A 23,757-nucleotide genomic window follows, 5' to 3' on the forward strand; every position below is an offset into this window, starting at 1 on the left:
GAAGCGGATCAAGGTGTGATGAGCGCACGTGCACGCGCTGAGCTCAGTCTCCCTGAGTGACTCTGCGGCGCATTGATACTTAGCATCTTTGCGGATAATCTTTCTTTCATTTATCCTCGAAACCGAGTGTTTTGAATGTTGTATTTTTTCATGTCATTACATTTGTTTTTACAGCATAAAAAAAACAAATGGACTTTTTTATTTTTTGAAAAATTATATTTAATTCATATATGACACAAACTAAATTTAATATTTGTATTAAATAAAATGGCATGTACAGGCAATAACAATGAGATATTTTTGTTTTTATTATTTACCAATCAATAATCAGTTTTCAGGATGATTCTCAACGATGTTATGACAGATATTACAGAATTAATTAAAATATTATTTTACTTTATGCAATATGTGGGTAAAATAGCCATAGTTGGCTTTCCCCTTCAATGCAATGTATCTGTACACAGTGGCGGCTCCAGACAATTTTGATTGGGGGGGGACAATGGGGGGTCCTGGTCATTTCAATGGGGGGTCTCATGAAAACCAACAAAAAATACAGCGGACACAGCTAATAACTGCATATTACGGCTACTAAACAAAAACAACACAACATATCAACTACTTTGTTTTAAATTTGCAGTTTGCAAACAATATGCTCAAACTTTAATTGCCATAGCCACACCCATGTCAGAGAAAACAAATTTTTTAGCTCCAAGCTATAGCTTTAGAGTATCAGTTCTTGCGGGTTTGTTGCAGCGCCTTGAACGCAACAAAGCAATGCGCAGCAACATTCATAGTGTGGCGCAGTAATTCTTGTTTATTTTTTATTTTTTTGGGCTGTCAATCGATTAAATATTTAATCGCAATTTAATCACACATTCTTATCAGTTCTAAATGTACCTTAAATGAACATGTTTCAAGTTTTTAATACTCTAATCAACATGGGTATGGAGAAAAATGCATGCTTTATGCAAATGTATGTTTATTATAAACCATACTCAGAGCATGAAGACTAGACACAAAGGTCACAGATGATTTTCAAAGAACTTGTTCATGTCTCTTAAACCAACAATTCAGAATAAGCAGTGATTTCTCTCATTTTAAAGGGGGGGTGAAATGCTGTTTCATGCATACTGATCTTTTTACACTGTTAAAGACTTGGAATCCCATACTAAACATAGACAAAGTTTCAAAAGTTAAGGTGGACGTTTGATGGGAGTATTTCTTTGTCAAAAATACTACTTCCGGTTAGTCATAAGTTTCGGCAAGTTTTTTGCGATCATGCGTCCCCTTTGACGTTAATGGGGGCGGAATTTCCTTGTATGGGCCTTACGGACAATTCTACCGGAAGCGCGTGAGAGAGAGAGAGAGAGAGAGAGAGAGAGAGAGAGAGAGAGAGAGAGAGAGAGAGCGAGAGCGAAAGCAACAGCCTACGCCCATCAAAGCGCTGGCTTGTAGGATGCTGGACAGGTGACAATTACACATAGCACATAATGTCACCAAAAAAGTGCGTTTTTGGTTGCCAGACCAAGACAGTCCTGCACAGATTCTCTAAAACCCCGCGTTAAGGCAACAGTGGATGGAATTTGCTTTTCCGGATCAGCAACTGAGTTGCGCGAATGTTTATATCTGTTCGCTGCATTTCGGTGCCGACTGTTTCATAAACAAGGCCCAGCTCGACGCCGGCTTTTCCCGATCGCCTAATGCTGAAGGATGGAGCAGTCCCAACGTTAGAAGGGTGAGTGAGACTGCTTCAAATGTCTGTGTTTTTTTTAGTCCGCTTACTGTCTACACAAACCACGCGTAAACACACACACACATGCACAACTGCACTTCCCACATGTACACCTTCAAAGACAAAAATACGACGATATAATTCAAGTATAAATATGTAAATAACACAAGCCGCTAAGCATATTATATAGTTAGTGTATAACTTGTCCCACATAGAGACGTCCTGCTCTAGTCGTTTTTGCTGCTGCTCCTGTTCAACTGCAGCCTCTGGGTCTGATTCCGGATCATAGATGTATGGCTGTATCTGATTAAAAGCCATATTTTTATTTTGAATAAAGTTTTTTTCCCGCTGTTAAGGACTCGACTCAACACACAGCGCGCTGCTGCACACGTCATTATTTAGCTCCGCTCACACGACACGCCCCCACCCGCTCGGCTTTTTTCGGAAAGACTCGGAACAGCGCATCTTTCTTATATAATTATTAAAAAAATAAAGACTTTTCGGAGATATGCAGGATGCAATGCTACTCTATAGGTACTCAAGATTGACATGACACTGACTGAAACTGAGTGTTTCACCCCCCCTTTAAGAATATAAATAAAGGGAGTTTTTACACTGGCAGTTTAATTCAGAACACGGCACAGTTCAAAAGCTGTAATGCGGACCTGTGAGCACACCATATTGCACAAGTAGGAATATAGTGTGGCCCCTTTAAGAGATGCGCGTTCCTGCCCACATGTCTATGTTCCTGCCGGTATTTTGTGTGTGTGCGCCGAGCTGTGCCGCAGTGAGAGAAACATGGACTCGGGAGCGCTCTTGTCCAGAAAAGTAACCTGCTGCATATTCGTTTTAGCCGATTGTAATGTATTTAGTTCAATAAAACACATGTACTGTAAGTAGTGATGATGGTGTTAATGATTTACCTCAGATATGAGCGAGAGTGAGCTTCAGTGCATCGCGCTCGGACTGCACTGCAGAGAATGTTTTTTGTGAAAAAACACTTTTCTTTCGACCTGCGGAGCCTAATAAAAGTTAAGCAGAAAATATGGTAGGCTAGCTTATGAAGGCAATAACTGCACTTGTTTCAGAGTAATGTTAATGGTAACCCTTTTCTTTCTCTATTAATTTTTGCTGCAGCATCCTTCGCGTCTATGGCTGATCTAAAATTCTCTAATACGGGCCACGGATCAAAAAGAAAATGCAATCGCAATGTTAATCGCGCCTTTATATGTTGATAATTAAATAAATATTTAATTATTATTGTTCTACGTAGTTTGAAGAGAAACCTTTTTAAATCTTTATCACGGATATATACATTTTTTTTTAATCAGGAAAAGGGTGGGTGGGGGGTCAAATGGGGGGTCAAGGCGTTTTTTAGGAGGGTGTTGAGACCATCCCAAGACCCCCCCCTGGCGCCGCCGCTGTCTGTACACTGGATCTAATGTGTTCGTGGAACGGCATGTGATGGAAAATAGAAGTGTAATAATGGGAGTAATAAAGTAGGCTAGTAAGCAACATTTTCATAATAACATCTAATATTTCATAGGAATATTGATTTTAATTTCTTTCTCTATTCACTTGTTGTCTCCCAGAATGCCTGGTAAACATGATTTAGGTCCTCCGGTGTCCTCTATTGAGGTCATGTATGAAATCAAGGCCCTGTTTTGTTAGAAACCCCATAACATTTTCCTGAGATGTTGATTTATGACAAATTATTTTACAATTAGTCATTTAAATGATTTAAATGATAATTACAAAATATGATCATATTTCCAAACAAGTGCTAAATTTGATCATTCGGTCGTATTTAAAGCCCAAGCAGAAGTTGTTGTTCTGGTGAAACCTCAAAACTCATGGTGTCTCAGAAAAGCCCTGAATGTGCTCTACAGGACATCCAGACTCAAAACTGTGACATGTATGGTGTCAGAGAAGTTCACTCAAATATAATATCCTCATATGTGGCACCCAAGAGGTTGTCAATGATAATGAATCATAATAATTAGCATATTTCATAAATAATAAATGTGTCAAGCTGATTGTGTTTGTATTAAATAGTCTCTATATGCGAATCGTCAAATATCAGGCAAGACAAGTTTATTTGTATAGCACATTTCATACACAATGGCAATTCAAAGTGCTTTACATATAAATTAATTAAAATAGTGATAACAAATACATAAGAAATAAGAATACCATGTGTAAGAATTAAAATAAAAACAAGGACAATTAATATACTTGTAAAGAGAAATTTAAAAAAATTCTAAATTTGTACAATATGCATTCTTTTATTTATTTGTTTCCTTTTTATTAATTACAGTCTGTGACTTTTATGAAGGCTTTGGCTATAGCAGAGAATTAATTTATTTTAATTAAGAATTAAACTGTAATTTATTTTTTTATTACAAAAATGTGACATTAAAAATGATCCGAGATCAAGTAAAATACATACCCCCGGTTTCACAGACTAGGCATAATCCTAGTCCCAGACTATATGCATATTTGAGCTGTTAACTGAAAGCAATCTGCATTTCACTGACAGACACTACATTGCCAAAAGTTTTGGGACTCCTGCCTTTACATGAACTTTAATGCCTTCCCATTCTTAATCCGTAGGGTTTAATATGGAGTTAATTCACCCTTTGCAGCTATAACAGCTTCAGCTCTTCTGGGAAGGCTTACAACAAGGTTTAGGAGTGTGTTTATGGGAGTTTTTGACATGGGGTCAGACACTGATGTTGGACGAGAAGGCCTGGCTCGCAGTCTCCGCTCTAATTCATCCCAAAGCTGTTCTATCGGGTTGAGCTCAGGACTCTGTGCAGGCCAGTCAAGTTCCTCCACACCAAACTCATCCATGTCTTTATGCACCGATGCTTCGTGCACTGGTGCACAGTCATGTTGGCGCAGGAAGGAGGCATCCCAAAACTGTTTCCAAAAAGTTGGGAGCATGTAATTGTCCAAAATGTCTTGGTATGCTGAAGCATTAAGAGATCCAAACCCTAAAAAGGGGCCAAGCCCTAAAAACAACCCCACACCATAGTCCTCCATCCACCAAACTTTACACGTGGCACTATGCAGTCAAGGAAGTACCGTTCTCCTGGCAAAAGCCAAACCCAGACTCGCCCATGTGATTGTCAGACTGAAGCGTGATTGGTCACTCAGAGAACACGTTTTACTGCTCTAGAGTCCAGTGGCGGCTGCTTTACTTCACTGCATCCCACGCTTTGCATTGCTCTTGGTGATGTAAGGCTCGGATGAGCTGCTTGGCCATTGAAACCCATTATAACACCACTAACGGTTGAGCTTGGAATATTTAGTAGTGAGGAAATTTCTTGAATTAATTTATTGCACAGCTGGCAACCTATCACTGGTGATGGCAATTTGCTTCATGTAGCTTCGAAGCTTTACGAATATTGTGTTTCGAATCATTTGGTTCAGAGCCCATATCAAACTGCCAAAGTCATGTGATTTCAGTTAACGAGGCTTCGTTATGTCATCACCATTTCGAAACACATCAAAATCACGTCACATCAAAAAATGGTTCACTGCTCATGATGTCTGTGAACCCATGAATCATGAGAAGTCACTGAGAACCATTGAACAAGTGGATTTTCCGTGATCTCTGATCAGTTTTATACATTTGTAGACATTTTAAATTTCAAAATATTCTGATCTAATATGATTTCTGACCTGTAAGGTGGCCAGAATAATAATCATACATGGTGTGTTAATAGGCCAGAGGAGAACTGGCACCCCGACTGAGTCTGGTTTCTCCCAAGGTTTATTTTTCTCCATCATGCCCTGATGGAGTTTGGGTTCCTTTGGTCGCCTTTGGCTTGGCTTGCTCTGTTGGGGACACTAAAATTATGATCAGTTATTCAACTAATTATACAAATAAATTTATGAATTAGGTTTTATTTAATTCTATTAACTATAATACTGATCTGCCAACGTTGTCGCTCTATGATAAATTAAAATAAGCTGATAACATCACTGTTTTCTCCAGAACGACTGTACAGCCAAATCTAATTTTGTTGCAATATTGTCCTGTTTGACACTGTGAAGCTGCTTTGACACAATCGTCATTGTAAAAGCGCTATATAAATAAAGTTGATTGATTGATTGATTGATTACAAATAGACATTTTTTTTAGATGATTAGTTAATTGCATTTGAAAGATTTTACTTTTAATAAAACATTTGCAACAGATTTGCAAAATGTGTTTTTATGTATGTTTGGCTTGGGGTTTTGTTGCATTTACACTGTTCTGTCCAGCAGGAGTCGCCGGGGAGACAAGTGTCAGATTGATTTGAAGCTTTGACACAATAAAGCACATTAGCTTCAACTTTTTCAGTGTTTCACTTTCACCAAGCCTCAAAACGAGAAGGCCATTTATGAATCAATGCAATTTATTTGCATCAATGCAAATAAAACTGCATTGATGGTCTGCCTGCCCATCGTGGTCCCACGCTTGAGTTCACTGAGCTCCTGAAAGCGACCCATTCTTTCACACATTTCTGTAGAAGCAAGCGTCTGCATGCCTAGAGCTTGATTTATACTCATATGGCGATGAAGTGATTGAACACCTGAACTCATTGATTTGTAGGGGTGTCCCAATACTTTTAGCAATATGTCACTGCCGTTGTTTTGTCTCAAGAAGCACACCTGGAGTCTGTTTTTCACATGTCGCTAGCTCAGTTAGCTGGCTTTGAGGTGATCAAGAATAGTCCAATGTATATGTAAGTTTTCCTTCAATGTCTCCGTCTTCGTTTTCTTGGTAGTGGAGCTGAGCACCACTTGAGATTTTTCCCTGCCGTCGTCAGAAGAGCAGTTTATGCATAGTGTGAAAGTAAGTCAGACAAGATTCAAGGCTGGCTTTTGAAGTGCGGTGTATTGAGCATACCCAAGCTCAGCCTCATGCAATAATATCCATCTGCAGTGCAGCAAAGCCATCCGTAGTGACGGGCACACATGAGGCTATAGGGCACAGTTTCAGGACTTTTGGGCTCAGGGATGTTAGGGCTCATTGTGGGGTGGATTTCTGCAAATTACTCACCTCATGCAACTTCCAAACCCCACAAAAACAATCACTCCAAAGACATGTCAGCCAGCCACTGATCTATATAATGAAAGTTAACCATGGTAGTTTTTTATATTGTAAAAGTGTGGAAACCATGTTTTTGGAGGATTGATTACCATATGTATAGCCAGTTATACAGCTATCATGTTAAACTAGTGTAGCAAAATCATGGTTCATTTTTGGTTAACTTCAGCTGTCCCACTTTTTGAGATGAGCAGTGATCAGCCGGCTGATCAGCAAAAATTATGTACAGCGCTTTGAGAAGCTGCTTTTAAAGGAGCTATATAAAATAAAGTTATCATATGCAGTGGCGGATCTAGAAAATTTTACATGGGGGGGGCAAAGGGGTGGCAAGAGGTCTTGGCAGGGTGGCAGGTATAAACGGTACATGGAAATCCCTATATGTGAATTGCTTTAACAAAACAAACACAAAACCACTTTTAAACTACAGTACTTATTGTTTAATCATGGCCTTACACACTACAAAGGTTTTTAATTCACAACAGTAATAAGCCCAGTGTTCAAACAAAACAAAACAGTATAAAAAACAAAATGAAAATATTAAAAAGTACAAGAATTGTGGGAATTGAAAGGTCTACTCTCTCCCTCTCTGTCATCTTCCTCCTCCTGATCACTCTCTACCTCTGTCCCTCTATCTGAATCTGGAGCCTCCTATTCATCTCTCACTGATTCTTCTTTTTCCTCATCTCCTTCACTATTTCCTCCTGGTCTCTCCCTTCTCCTTCATTTCCTTCACCCTCTTCCTCCTGTGTACTTCTTTGATATATATATATATATATATATATATATATATATATATATATATATATATATATATATATATATATATATATATATATATATATTTTTTTTTTAGCAAAAAAGCTAGTAATATTCTTACTTTTAGCCTTCCTTTTCATGGTTAGGCTCCAGCTACTTTCTTCAACTACTCTTGCCTGCATAAGTCAATATGTGAAAACCTCTGATTATCCTTGTAGTGCATTACACTGTAGGGCATGTAGCTAATAAGTAGCTTATATAAATATAAAAACAGAAAGATTTATCACATGCACAAACCAGTTATGTTTAGACAACTTAATCCTATTGTATTTATTTCCCCAGTTCTAAACTGGTTTCATTGCTGTGATATCTGAGAGGAATTGGATTTAATAGGACTTTCTTAGCTAAATCAAATGTAAAAAAAAAAAAATAATAATAATAATTGCCTCACAATAAGAGCATTGTGATTGTCACTAACATTTTAGTAAGAACTGAATTTTATAAGGTTTAGTGACAACATGTTAGTGTTTACGTGAGAGACATGGGTGTGTCAATGAGTGTGTGACAGATGGTATGAGAGTGAGGGGGAACAGAGAAGTAACCCAGAACATTACTTTATTTCAACACCTATATCACGTTTATATCAAAATTGCCTCTTTCTGCCCATGTGTGCACAGCTATGTTTGTGTGTAAACACACATTACATACAAACACATTTAGAAGGTAAAATGTGAGAAAGGTATGTCACAAATGCAATAATACAATATATAAATAATATATATGATTTTTAATAAGAGGAACAACCAGAATTTCTGCTTAAACTCAACTCAGAAGCTGGCCTGTTTTAACTGAAATTAATGGCATTTAATCTAACACATTCAGGTAAATTGGGACAGTAACTAAAAATGCTTTTATTTATATATATATATATATATATATATATATATATATATATATATATATATATATATATATATATATAATTTATATTCTTATATTCTATCATTTAGAATATAAATCTGGATTATTTTGCAAAATGTCAGCATTTTATCTCACAGATGCCATCAAGACATGGGTTATGAATCATTATTTCTAAATATCCATTTGCTTTTTTGTTTTTATTGATTTATCAAGCTTATTATTATTGAGAAGTAAAATTAGATATGTCATGCCACTCACCTAGTTTTTTTCCCCTTTTGGTGTGGTTTTAAAATGAGCCTTTTTTTGCTCTGTTATGGCAATAGTTTGAAATTCTTTGCAGTCAGACTGTTAGCTTTGAACGAAATAAGACACTCTAACGTGTAATGGCCCATTTTACCCGATGGCCCCATTTGCCTGATATCATCCTACATAACCATGTTTTTTGTAGTAAAACCATTGTTAATTTTCGCACGGTGTGTGATATAATACCCATCAGATTATAAATCCCCGTCCGATTGAAGTGAACGGTAGAACTAAATCCTTGTGTTACTACAAACGGTTGAGTACAGGCCTATGTCACTTGTAACTGCAAATCATGAAGACATGGATTTATACTTTTTTTTTTTTTTTAAAGCGTTTATTAATAGCCAATTAACACCATATAGCATTGCAAATAAAAATAACTAAAGGTGTAAACATTTTCTACTCAGTTTATAAATAAATGTAATGCAAAAAGATAAGTTTTGACATATTTAAAAGGAACCATTGAATAAAACATAACTGATGCAACAGTGGCGCACACAGGAGCCGCGTTTCTCCTTTGTTTACGTGCGTAACGATTCCTTCCGCGTGGAAAAAAAGACCTGGACATTTAATTTATCGATGAGCAAAGAACTAAAATCAGGCAAACCTGTACATTTACTTTGAACGTTTGATGAAAACACGCAAGAGATGTTAGTGGTGTAGAGATAGGCAGTGGAGCTAAGGGAACACGAGAGCGATCGAGCGGAGGGATACACAGGCGCACCGCGGCGCAGCTGCGCAGAGACTCACGAGAAGAGAGAGCGAGAGAGAATAAATGCTGTTGTGTTGACATTTCTTTTTTGCCTAAAATAATCACACGTATCGCGACTATGCCGGGAATGATGGACAAGGGGTCGGAATACCTGGGGAAAGGTCGCTCAAACGGAACAAAAAGCCCGTCCAACGCCTCGAATGGACATTTTTCCGACGAGAGCGGCAGTGACGACGAGCACGGTATAGCCTCAAACACTCCTGCGGAGGTTGTTTATGTATATTGATAAAATACAAGCAGTTTAACAAGCTCGAAACCTCACGCAATTGTTCTTGTTTTCAGATGTGGGAATGCGTGTAGGATCAGATTATCAAGCAAATATTCCTGAATTTGATCCAGGTAGGAATAAGCTGCCTTTAAGAACCTGACTGACTGTGGTAGCCTCGGTACACATATCGCCCCGGAGAATTTGGTATATAATGAATATACCAAAAGTAGCTTTGGAGGTTTTTAAACATCGAATGCTCAATAATAGTCATTTAAGTCGTTTTTTAATGTTATTGTATGATTTCGTACTCATGAAAAGCTTTTTGTGAAATTATGTTAGCTTCCTCGCTTAGCCACTTATTAGCTAATATACTCAGTAACTTTGACACATGATTATGATGTGAGTCACGGGTTTATGTGGCTATTTGGGAATGTATAAATCGCATATTTAATCGGGAAACAAGATGTTATAATAGCTATGTTGTGTGCCATCCAGAATTGAATTAAGAATCTTATTAAATTTGATCAATTCCTGAATTTAGCTAATTAAGACGCATAATTGTAAAGTCTATCATTTAACACTCAAATACTTGCTGTAATTATGCAACACTTGCTACCGTTTTAATAAATATTGGTAAAATGAAACTCGCGTTAACGGTTTTGACAGGACAAAAATGATTAATTGAACTTTTCATACAAAAAGCTCTTTTTTATTGACATTGTTTGGAACTGAGTAATTTTGTTGCTGTTTTTTGTTTTGTTTCTTAATTGCCAGAATGTTTACAAAAATGACTTCTACAGTATGCTGTATATATATATATATATATATATATATATATATATATATATATACTTTTATTTATATATATTATTTTATCTGAACATGTGTCTGATGGATAAAGACAAAAAAATTATATATTTTTGTCATGTAATGCATACTTTGTATTGGAATGCTGTAGGTTCCACAAAATACAGTGATAAAGACAATGGTGGCATGTTGGTTTGGTCTCCATATCATACGATAGTTGACTCTAAATGTAAGTATTTACGACTTCCATTTTGTCATTTAATTTTTTCTGTGTGTGTGTTGCAAAAATACTGTATTTATTTTGTATACACTGCAATTTGTGTCTTTTAATACTTTTTTCCCCCCACAGTGGATGAATACATTGCAATTGCAAAAGAAAAGCATGGATACAATGTTGAGCAGGTAAGCTACAAGGAAACCGTCGTCAAAAATCTCTTTGTTGTAAGGCTGGCTGATGGATGGAGTTGAAAAAAACATATTGCTATTTTTCTGGTTAAAATTGCGCTTTGCAAATCAATTTAACCAGAAGAATCGCAATTAGATGTTTTTCAAATCGTTTGTAGGCCTGCACAAAATAAGAAATCTAATTGATCAAAAAAAGAAATCTCACTACTGCAATAACATTTTCATTATTAAGAATAGAGTAGTTAAGAATAAAAATAACAATATAATGAGAAAATAATAATATTATTAATAATAATAAATAACAAAAAAATTTATGAAAATCTGCAGGGTTACTTTTTAACATGCAGGCAGCCTATGACTATAAATCATCAGAATTGTCTAAAGATTTATTGTAACATTATATTATAAAAAAATGTGACACTCTTATATTTTGTCAGAATGTCTTTTAAAATGAAATGTATCCAATGTGAGGGGAGAAATATCATTTACATTTTTTCCATTTTTTTAATTATTATTATTTCTTTGGAGGGAAAATTTTTTACCCAAAATTGGATGGAGTGAGCATTACTGAGAGCTTATCACACATCTTTTTCATTCATACTGGACACCAGAGGGCACCCTTGAGCAGAAACGATAGATAGATAGATAGATAGATAGATAGATAGATAGATAGATAGATAGATAGATAGATAGATAGATAGATAGATAGATAGATAGATAGATAGATAGATAGATAGATAGAAGCTTACATGTTACTATAGCAATAAATACAACTTTAATTGCGTGGAAAGGGGTAATTAAACGCCACAGTGTTTTTTCATTCCATTGCTCTACTGTTCTATCATTTTTGTTTTGTTTTTTACATCACCCTATATGTGTTTAACTGTTGTGCTCGCATCTTGTGTCTATATAAGTGGGGCACTCAAGTTAAAATAGCGTGTGTGTGTGTTAGGCTTGGGCGGTATCCAAATTTTGATACCGTCAAACCTCCTCCCTATTTTACCTCGGTATTACGGTATTACCGTGAATAATTAAAACATTATGATGTAAGGCTCAGACAGCGTCAACAAACTGTTGGCTTGGCTTATATATATATATATATATATATATATATATATATATATATATATATATATATATATATATATATATATATATAGGCCTATATTTTTATTTTATTTTTTACATTTGAGCCCCTGCCCCTGAGAAACTCTCTGCACGTTTTATGCTTACCGTTATGAGACAATTGTCAGACAATTGACATTTTTTTTTTGTGAGTCCCATGTCCACTTGATTTTTGTGGAGTTCATGCTTATTGCTTACATTGCCAGCTGTGTGACAAAAGGCTTCGGCAATATTACAGCATAGTCCAAGGGTGCGCTCGGTTTTTCATCCACGCAGCAGTGAGTGGATGGTGGTTTCGGATATGCGCCCTTAGGTTCAAGGTATTTTCCATCTCTCGCGGTCATCTTTTTGTTGCACAATTTGCAAATTGCCTCGTCTGTATTTACCGTCAAAACCCAAAATACTTCCAAACTGCAGAAGTTGTGTTCTTTTTCGAGACCGAATAACTCAGTGCCCGACTCGCCGTCTTTTCCCCTCTCTCTCTCTCTCTCTCTCTCTCTCTCTCTCTCTCTCTCTCTCTCTCTCTCTCTCTCTCTCTCTCTCTCTCTCTCTCTCTCTCTCTCTCTCTCTCTCTCTCTCTCTCTCTCTCTCTCTCTCTCTCTCTCTCATCCACGCTGTCACAACAACGCATACACATATTTAGGCATTTAATAAATAAATAGTATTTAATATGTAAATAGTTTAATTAGTTCAACTTATTATATATTTAATAATTAATTGTTGATCAGCAATATGTAAGTTGATCTGTTTTTTTTTTGACGGTTTGACGGTATTGAAACTGATACCGTTGCTATTTTTAGATCCCGCGGTATACCATTTTACCGTATTACCGCCCAAGCCTAGTGTGTGTGTAATATGTATGTATATATATATATATAAAAAATACAATTTAAGTGTGGTGTTATTTTTGTGATTGTTTGGGGCATTCTACAGCCTTTCAATACAAATCTTACACCATAGATTGTCGCAGCTGTTTGTTGTTTGTCTTCATGTTTAGTCAAAGTGTTTCTTCATTTCAATTGGAGTTCTTAAAGCCTTCCCAGTTATTTTCATAATAAAGTATATTTATTATAATGCATTGCTAATCGCAGTTTGATTTTGATAGTATGGATGTCTTCTGTGCTCCGCAGGCTCTCGGCATGCTCTTCTGGCATAAACACAACATTGAGAAATCCCTCGCTGATCTCCCAAACTTCACCCCCTTCCCGGATGAGTGGACGGTGGAGGACAAGGTGTTGTTTGAACAAGCTTTCAGTTTTCATGGGAAGAGCTTCCACAGGATCCAGCAGATGGTGAGTCACAGTGAGTGTTACTGCGGGAAGCCAACAGGGCCAATCTCACTGTAAACGTCTCTAGACCACATTGTCAACGTAGTAAATCCGCCAATAGGTGGATAAGCCGGTTTGTTATTGGTCCCTGCAAATGTGTAACAGAAGCCTGATAGAAAAAGTCACAGGTGCAGGGAGAAATCAAATCACTGGCAGATCGGGCTGGGTTTACCCAGTCTATACTTTTTGTGTTGTAGGTGAAAATTGCATAAATTGAAAATGTTGTATAAATGCATCAAGAGGTCATGGTCTTAATTATCATTACGATGCAACATTTAAAACTTATGCTTATAATTAAAACATTTTTTATGTAATTGGTGTTTTATTTTGGGATAAAAGTTTTGTGAGATTCACCCTATTGAAGTCATCAGATGCGTCACTTCACTTTCATCATTAATTCTAGAATTTAATAATTGATTGTAGTTGCCGGACAAATCCATATCCAGTCTTGTGAAGTACTACTATTCGTGGAAAAAAACACGGTCCCGGACAAGTCTAATGGACCGGCAAGCGCGAAAGCTGGCAAACCGGAATAATCAAGATGAAAGGTCATTCACTTGCCCTTCTTTGAGCGCAATCATTAGTTTTAGTCTTTCTAATATTGCAGGGACTCACTTTTTTTTTTTTTTTTGATGCATTAGTGAAGAAGAAATGGAAGAATCAAACCCCATTGAGGCCAATGACAGTGACTATGACCCTACGAAAGAGGCAAAGAAGGAGGTAATGTCATTTTTACAATCAACATTTAATTATGACAACTCTCAAAATAACGCCCTCTGTGGTGAAAATCAAGTCTAACTATTATTTACATATATATATATATATATATATATATATATATATATATATATATATTTATATATATATAATATTTATAAGTAGTCATGCAAGTAAACTTAATGATTTACTAGCCAATGGCGATTCTATTGCCAAGGTGTGTTTGGAGGGTAGTATAGTTTCATAACTGAACAAGATATATTTTGATACAGATGTATCATACTGTGATTAACTTCAGCTTTTCCCAGCATCTCAACACTGTAGTTTGTTCTTCCTCTGAAAGGTTCAAGCAGAACCTCAGACACTGAGTTCCAAGATTGCATTGGGACGGAGAGAGCACCAGACCCTGCAGCACCGGCACCACAGTCAGCGGTCCAAATGCCGGCCGCCCAAAGGCATGTACCTCACACAGGAGGATGTGGTGGCCATCTCCTGCAGCTCCAGTGCAGCAAACTCAGTCCTGCGCCAGCTGGACATGGAGCTGGTGTCTCTAAAACGACAGGTACGGATGGAGAATACATCATTTTGGAAGTAGTGAACTTAAATCTTAAAGGGTTAGTTTAAGAAATGAAAAAAATGAAAATTCTGTCATTAATTCCTCACCCTCATGTCGTTTTAAACCTGTAAGACTGATTAACATTAATCTTAACCACAGACACAGATGAAGATATTAGTGTCGAAATCCGATGGCTCAGAAAGGCCTTCATTGACACCAATGTCATTTCCTCTCTCAAGACCCATAAAGGCTCTAAAGACGGCGTTACAAAGCCCATCTCACTACAGCGGCTCTACAATCATTTATGAAGAGATGAGAACTAAAAACGACTTGTATAGTGATGGGCCGATTTTTAAAAAAAAGATTCAAACGGTTATGAATCAGTGAATCGATTTGGATCGTGTGTCAAACTGCTGAAATCACGTGACTTTGGCGGATCCGAATCATGAATTGATTCACTGATTAATAACCGTTTGAATCTTTGTTTTGAAATCGGCCCATCACTATATAAGTCATTTTTTAGTTCTCATCTCTTCATAAATGATTGTAGAGCCGCTGTAGTGAGATGGGCTTTGTAACGCCGTCTTTAGTGCCTTTATGGGTCTTGAGAGAGGAAATGACATTGGTGTCAATGAAGGCCTTTCTGAGCCATCGGATTTCAACACTAATATCTTCATCTGTGTGTGAAGATGAACGGAGGTCTGACGGGTGTCCAACTACATGAGGAATTAATGACAGAATTATTTTTTGGGTGAACCCTTTAAATCTTATGTATTCTTTCCTCCTCACATTTTACTTGATTTTCTTTAGGTCCAAAATGCCAAGCAGTTAAACAGTGGACTTAAGCAGAAGATTGAAGATGGAATTGATGAATTCAGACTGCCTGAGGTGACTCGCTTGTACTTAGACCTTTACTCACGTGCATTTTAATCTGAAACGTGTTTGGGTTTTGCTTGCATGTTATCATAATTTAGCCTACGGTAATGTCTTTGTTCCAGTGCACCCAAAAAATTAATGCCCGCTGGACAACAGAGGAGCAGCTCTTGGCAGTACAAGGTAAATAAACCGTTACCTGTATCAATTTACAATAATGTAAAATAGTGGTCAACCGATATATTGCCAAGGCTGATGTATTAGAAGCGGGACTTTTATTTTGTTGGATTGTCAGTCTTCATTACTTTATGGCCTTAAACAGTCATAAGTTATTATAAAGACCTGTTAAACAAAGAAAATAAATGTTTCACTTGAGACGAGACTTTAAATCCTTTATTTTCAAAATATGCTGCGCTATATTTAGTTGAACACATATTAATGTCAAACAGTGCTAGATGTAAAATTAGTGCTACCTTGTCTGTATTTGAAACAAATATGATTACCAGTGCGCACCAAATTAATGAGTGCCCTGTTAGCCAACACTGTTTACTTTCTTTTTATTTATATATTTTTAAACAATGACTTTATTTGTGAAAAATACTGTAATATGATTGCAGAATCAATAAGTTCTAATGTATAGGCATGTTTATTTTAAATGTATATTTTAACTTATTTTAATATTTCAAATTTATTAGATAAAAATTAAAATAAATGTATATTATATCTGCAATATGTCACTCTGCTATCTTAAGATATCGGTGTCTGCCATAAAAATAAAACTATATCGGTCGACCGCTAATGTAAAATGTCATACATGACAACCTTTTTTGCACCATTCAATCAGGAGTACGGAAATATGGGAAGGACTTCCAGGCTATAGCTGATGTCATTGGGAATAAAACAGTGGGACAGGTAAAGAACTTCTTTGTGAACTATCGGCGGCGGTTTAACTTGGACGAGGTGCTTCAGGAATGGGAGGCGGAACAGGGAACTCATACTCCCAACGGAGACGGAGCCAATTCTGGTGAGGATGGGAAAAACAGCAACACTTCCTCAGGGAAGAGCACCGATGAGGAAGAGGAAGAGGTAAGGGTTAGGGCTGGTGTCTGATGTCCCATGTCAATTCCGATTCACAAGATCTCGATTTGAATTTCGATTTTTAATACAATATAATTCAATGATTACATTTTCACTGGCCCACCCACAAAAAAAGTTATAAATAAATAAAATAGTTATTGATAGGGGTGCACGATTCGATTTTTTTCAGTCCCGATACCGATGCCTGGGCTTTGTGTATCTGTCGATACCCGATACCGATCCGATATTATTGTTAAATTAATAATAAACTGTATACCTTCCTTGAAGAGACTAAAGGCACCAGACTTTACTAAATAAAGATAATAAGACAAAATAACAGATGTATGCAAAGTGTTGAATTCTTATTTATTTAAAAAACAATTGTGCATTCAAATCTAAAATATAATGTAGGGCTCGACATTAAGCAAGCTCATGTCTCTCCTTCGGATAAGTAAAATGGTCATTCACTTGTCCAAGTAAAAAATGTGCTTGTCTGGAAAAAAGTTAGATTTGTGTGTGTTGTAAATATAACTTATTCTGAAGCAATATTCTCAGTGTTCAATCAGCTTTGACATATTTTAAATCTGCATATTAGTGATATTTTACCTTTATAAAGGGCATTTTCCCCTAATCTTATTAAATAAGCTATGCTTCAAGTTTCATATTATATTCTTAAATCTATATATTAAATTAAAGGTCCCATTCTTCGCGTGTTTTCGAAGCTTTGATTATGTTTACTGTGTGCAATATAACATGAGTTCATGTTTCGCGTGTAAAAACAGTATTTTTCACACAATTGACTTATCTGTACAGCGCTGTTTCCTCTGTCCTAAAAACGGCCTGATGATTTCCTTGTTCTATGAAGTCCCTCCTTCAGAAACACGTAACGAGTTCTGATTGGGCCAGCGCTTCCCGTGTTGTGATTGGACAGCAGCTTAGCGCACTTTGCCCGGAAAGGTCCCGCCTCTTACCATAACGGGGCGATGCAAGCAAGGGGGTAATCTAGCGCTCGGAAAGCGTTCCACCCATAGGGGCTGCCATTGCTAACCAAGCCATCACCTGCTGTTAGCATCCCATTGACTCCCATTCATTTTTGAGTCACTTTGACAGTGAATAACTTTACATCTGAGACGTTTAAAGACTCCATTTGTCCATTGTTTATTTCTAAAGAAACACGACAATGCATAAAAGGCTCCATTACCTTGTATCTTACACTATCGCCCCGTAGAAGCTGTTTTTGTAAAAATAGGCTAACTATTGCGTCATAACCAACGCGACTCTGTCGCACAGTTGAGAAATTACCGTATAGACCTGAGGAGACGCTCGCACGCAATCTTTTACTGTCTATGAGACAGTCAGGGGGACGTGGAGACATAAAGTCAAGGGGGAAGAATGGGGAGAAGCCCATAGTGAGCCAAAAGCAACGGGAGAAAATATTTAAACAATGTGATTCAGCTTTCACTCTCCACAACTACTAGAAGACCTACAGCTGTCAGACAGGAGGCTCACGTCACATCTACGTCGTCAAGCTCAGTCTGAGCCTGCGCAGTTCGCTCAGCCATCAGGAAGTGAGTGCTCCTATACTGACATCACTTAACGCCGTAGAGGGCAATGGGATCGCTCCGTCCATTTCTTTTACTGTCTATGGATGCAAGCGCTGAATGGGCCTCATTCATGAAACACGAGCAGAACGAATTTGTGTGCAAATCGTTCGTAAAGCCGCTCTGACCTAATTCTTGGGATTCACGAAAATGTTCGTATTTTCAAAATGTTAGTTGGTACGAAATAAATGTACACCTGCTCCCTACCGCGAGTAAATGGTGCGTAAAACATTTGAACAGTCTGTTATAATTTAGGCAAACTGATGACATTGCATTTTGATGCACAATGTAGGGCAGGCCTACCATAATAATATTTCAAGAGTTGATTTGCTCCGTCTTTTTTGTTTTGTTTTGTTTGTACTGTTTAACGTTGGCCAATAGGCAGCGCTCCACACTGTCATTTTTTTGCCAGGCCGTCCAATCACAGTGGAGGAGGGGCGGGACAAAAACTACGCTGACCAATCATCTCCCTTGTACACCAACCGGACAACAATAATAGAGAATTTAATACTGCATTTTTACTGCATTTCTAAATTCAGAAATATTCTTTAAAATGAGATACTAGTAGTAACATCCTGCCAGGGATATTCTGTATCAAAGTATCTCAGCTGGAAAAATGCTGCCCTTGCAAAGCGTTTTCAAGCGCCACCAGGCTGCTTTAGCTGGCTAAAACATGCTTTGGTGGACACACAATAATTTAATATTTACTGCTAGTCATAAGGCCAATTAGTCTCTTCAACATTTATGCAAAAGCCTGGAGGCAAACCTGAGAAAGAAGTCCAGAAGAGTCCCCTGCGTTGCTGGCCATGTCATTTGCAGATGTAACTCATGGGCGGGGATTATGCTAATTATGAATGAGCGTGCACGGGCATCCTATTTACGGATGTTTGGAATTCATTAATAAACGCACGTTTAACTAACGAATCCGTGTTATATGAAGCGTTTGTGAATCTGGAGCAGAGTTTTAATAAAGGTCCATTTTACGTGCACATTTCTCAGAATTACTCGAAAGTTTCATGAATGAGGCCCAATGCCCGCTCTTCTCCACGTGGGAGAGCAACGAGACCACGCCCCCTATTTTGCGTGTTCTTGTGGGCGGAGGGTTCGTCAACAAACGGTTCTAGTGACGTCATTACAGCAGGAAGTGCAGCGGTGTAGTCCAAACCGGCCGTTCGCTGTAGGCTTTGAAAGGGAACTTCTGTTAAATAAAATATCTCGCTTGGCATTGAACTTTGAGCTTTATAATTTTACAGGTATTATTTATGCTCGAACAGCAACATTACACACTAACTAAAGTTTGAAAGATGGAATCGCAAAGAACAGGACCTTTAAAACAGTTTTTTTTAACCTGCTACATAAAGAAATGTAACCGTTTATCTTCACCCTTTTCTCACGTTTAGGGTCAGGTGACCCCAGCCTCCGGTCCGTCTCCTGTAGCCACGTCCTCATCTCTGACCGCAGGCTGCAGCTCCACCTCCCTCAACCAGCCTCCGCCCCTCCTGCGGCCGTCTCTGCCTGCCACCCCAGCCTTACATCGGCAGCCACCACCCCTGCAGCAACAGGCCCGCTTCCTCCAGCCCCGTCCGGCCCTCAACCAGCCCCCCCCACTCATCCGACCCTCCAACCCCCTCCCTCCACGCCTCAACCCCAGACCCGCCGCACCCGTCCCCATCACCGCCTCCATAGCACCGGGGCCGCAGCCGCCCTCTCTGGTGGGCATCCCATCGGACACGCCCTCCTCCTCCGCTCTACACTGACCCGTTTTAGACATCTGTGGCACAGAGACAGAGCGACACGTCATGAAAGCCACGCCCACCGGGGGGGAAACAAACCAACCGTCTCCATTGACTTATCTACTGCGGGAAGTGGCCTCCTTATCATTTCTGACTTATTACAAAAAAAATCTAACAATGTCTAAAAGCTGATATGTGACAGAAAACAAGCTAAAAACACAACCAAAAACCCAGAAGTTTTTATTAGCTGTTAACCCCCAAAAAATGAGTCTTTAAGGACACAAAAGTGGATACATCCAATTAAAACTGGTGTTATAAATTTACTTTTGTGCCTGAGGCAGTTTATGTAACAAATTTGGTTGATTTTAAAAATAAATAAATAAATATATATATATTTGAATGTAAATGTGTTAAGTGTTACATGTGAAGCACCATGAGAGCCTAAACTAATTGCCCCAAGGAGATAAATAATGCTCTGCTCTAAACTAAGACAGAGCGTTATATGTACAGGAAATATAATATATATATATAAAACTGATATTTGACAACATGTTTACTACACACGTAGGCATACTGAGTGTTAGGATCCCAAAATTGACCTATTCTTCCTACTAAAGCTTCACGTCTTATTGCCTGTATTCACTTTTATCTCCTTAAATGGCCATTTTTTTGCGGTCGACAGCTTATAAAAATGTAGTTGTGTTTTTTAGCTTGTTTGCTGTACACCTTGTCACATATCAGCTTTTAGAAATTCAGTTTTTTGTAATATGTCCGAAATGACAAGGAGGCCGCTTCACGCAATAGAAAGTCAATGGAGAGCGTTGGATTGCCCCCGCCCCCCTCCCGCTGTGGGCGTGGCCTAAATACGCTCTGTCTCTTGCTGTGAAGGTAATAATTAGTTTGCAGTGCTCATTGTGAATACTAGGAAAAAAGGATTGTTTTAAACTGTATATATTAGTTATATAACTTTATTTATTTGAGCTGATTATGTTTTGATTTTGTAATCATGTGGTAACATTGTACTATTGTGTTCTCAGCACTTTTCCTCGTTGTATCTGCGGTGTAACGGCGAACCTCTTTAAACGGGGTCGGCTTGTTGTTCCTCCATGTTTGTGATTTTTGTCATGTCACGTTGTTTTTCCTATTTTAATATTTGGTGCTACAGGATGACAGAAAATCACCTGTCCAGATTCTCTTGCCATTAAAGTGCTCTTAAACAAGTAAGAAAATAATGAATCCCTAATGAAAATCATAGAATCTTACTGTCACTATTTCATGTGTTGTTTGTTTTGTTTTTATAGATGCCAAAAACTTTCTTAGTCCCTTTTGAGTACAGAACACTTGTTTTCCATGTCTGTTGATTAGCATTATTTTGGTTTCTTTATATATGTGTAAACGATCCACACTTTTCCAGCCAGACATTAAGCTGTATTTTATTAGTGATGTGCTGTTGGTTGATCAGAGGCTGCATGTAGCGTTACCCGATTTCCCACCCCTGCGGAAAAGTGCAGGAATCTGTGATTTTAGGATGGGGATGAACTTTGGATTGGAGATCAGTGCTCATCATTTTCCAATTAAGGTCTATATTCTGGTCAAACCTTTATTCTGAAAAGTTGTTTACATGCTCCACGGCTCTAAATATTACTGTGTACATGTAATGAGCATTATCCGAATAAACCAATGTACATTCTTTCCCTGTTCTTCTCTTCTGGAAACAATGCCATTTATTTTAATCATTTAAACATTCTTTTTCATGAAGCATATGATGAGAGAAATGCATTGAGATTTATGTTTGTAAGAATTGTGTTTTTGCTCCAGTATTATTCTAGATAGAGCTGTGAAAAGTCAATATCCCAGAATTACTGGTGTTTGGACATGCAGATATTTAGTCACAGTGAATATTCGGATTGAAACAGACATGCAACAGGTTTAAAACGCAGAGACCTGTTAACCTGGTTATTGCAGTCAGTGCTAAGACGGAAAAACATTTACCGTACATTAATCTGATTAATATGGGAATATTCTTGTGCATGGAAGCAGTCACTGTGTAAAACCTTTTTTCCACTTGTGTACCATTTTCTCATCATTTCTCTTCTTTTCTGGGTTCCTTATTCTCCTAAGAACCAGGGTGACATCCGTACATAACTTTTGTCATTATGTCATTACATTGTTTAGAGCATAAGAAACAAATGGGAATTAGTTTCTTGAAAAATTATATATTATGCTATGTCCTCGTAAGTAGACACTTAATTGACATGAAATTACGTGTATAGGCAAGAACAACAGTTCCTACGTTTTTAGGTTTCAGGGTTTATTTTAAACCAAACTTTGATTCTCAACGATGTTATGAAAGATATAGCAGAATTCATTGATATATCATTTTACTTTATGCAATATGTGGGTAAAATAGCCATAGTTTGGTTTTCCCATTCAATGCAATGCATCTGTACACTGGATTTAATGTGTTCATGGAACGACGTGATGAAATAGAAGTGTAATAATAGGAGTAATAGTTGGCAACATTTTCATATTAATATCTAATATTTTATAGGAATATTGATATGTAATTTCTTTCTCTATGCACTTGTTGTCTCCCAGAATGCCTGATAAACGTGATTTAAGTCATCAGGTGTCCTGAAATCAATGTGTGTCCTCAAGTGTCCTCATGTGAAATCAAGGCCCTGTTTTGTTACAGAAAGTCTGATTTTGATTCAAAAATCCATACAATTATCTTGAGATGTTGATTTATAACAAACAAGTGCTAAATTTGATCATTCAGTTGTATTTAAAGCCCAAGCAGAATTTGTTGTTCTGGTGAAGCCTCAAAACAAATAGTGTATCAGAAAAGCCCTGAATGTGCTCTACAGGACATCCAGACTCAAAACTGTGACATCTACGCCTGGTTAGCCTAAACCAGGGTTATTAGGCCTTAGTTCAATTAAGGCATACATATAGCTTTTATAAACGTGCCTAAGAAAAAACAATACTAGTGTTCTTCTTGAAACAAAATAATGGCACTGACAAATGCGCTGAAAATATAATGTCCTCGACTACGGGCACTCAGAAGGATAATTTTTTGTGCTGTTTTAACCCGATTTTTTGTTCTAATATTTGTGAGCGAGGAACTTTAATTAAATGATTTGTTTAGTTTTTTCGGTTTGATTTATTTGTATTTTTTTATTTTCCCAAAAAGTGTTTCTACATGGCTGCATATTGACAAATGCTATGCATCACACAGTACAAAACATGTATTGACGTTATTAAACACGTTTTCCTATTTTATATTTAATGTTATTTAGAGGTTATAGGCTATTGTTGTGGCATTATATGCAAAATAATGAAAAGTTGTGCCTAAGGCATGTTCATATGTTATATTCCGTCATGTGCTGTCATATAGAAACATTAAAACACGAACAGTTTCATTTTCGTTTCCTCTAGCATGCCATAACTGGGCTACTGTCAGGGCCGGCGCTCCGCACACGCACATCACGCACTGCGCGTAGGGCACCAAGTGCTTGGGGGGGCACCAAAAAATCTGGGTCGTGAAAAAATCATGACAATAGGCTACTAGTATAAATGACAAATAAAATATTTCTAAAAGCATGTTAATATACAAAAGCAATACAAAAGTAATATAGGCCTAGACCAAATTAGTCGAGAAAAAGGTGAATCTCTGTGCCAGTCTCCCTCTGGTGCCCCCCCTTCCCCACCTCCCAGTGGTCTGTTCGATTATGCCTCAATC

The 23,757-nt window shown here is 37.6% G+C and overlaps 1 protein-coding gene across 1 annotated transcript; it reads left to right on the plus strand.

Moving 5' to 3' along the window:
- Window positions 1–9,536: 9,536 nt before the first annotated feature.
- rcor3 (REST corepressor 3) lies at window positions 9,537–21,707 on the plus strand. The gene is made up of 12 exons (XM_067416347.1): window positions 9,537–9,767; window positions 9,868–9,924; window positions 10,752–10,829; window positions 10,950–11,002; window positions 13,261–13,422; window positions 13,882–14,006; window positions 14,100–14,178; window positions 14,519–14,737; window positions 15,542–15,619; window positions 15,730–15,787; window positions 16,449–16,690; window positions 19,683–21,707. Exons 1-12 carry the CDS (start codon window positions 9,644–9,646, stop codon window positions 20,037–20,039), a joined length of 1,632 nt encoding a protein of 543 aa, XP_067272448.1. The 5' UTR covers window positions 9,537–9,643; the 3' UTR covers window positions 20,040–21,707.
- Window positions 21,708–23,757: the final 2,050 nt, after the last annotated feature.

Source organism: Pseudorasbora parva, chromosome 14 (genome assembly GCF_024679245.1).
Source record: "Pseudorasbora parva isolate DD20220531a chromosome 14, ASM2467924v1, whole genome shotgun sequence".
In the NCBI taxonomy this organism is placed as follows: Eukaryota; Metazoa; Chordata; class Actinopteri; order Cypriniformes; family Gobionidae; genus Pseudorasbora; species Pseudorasbora parva.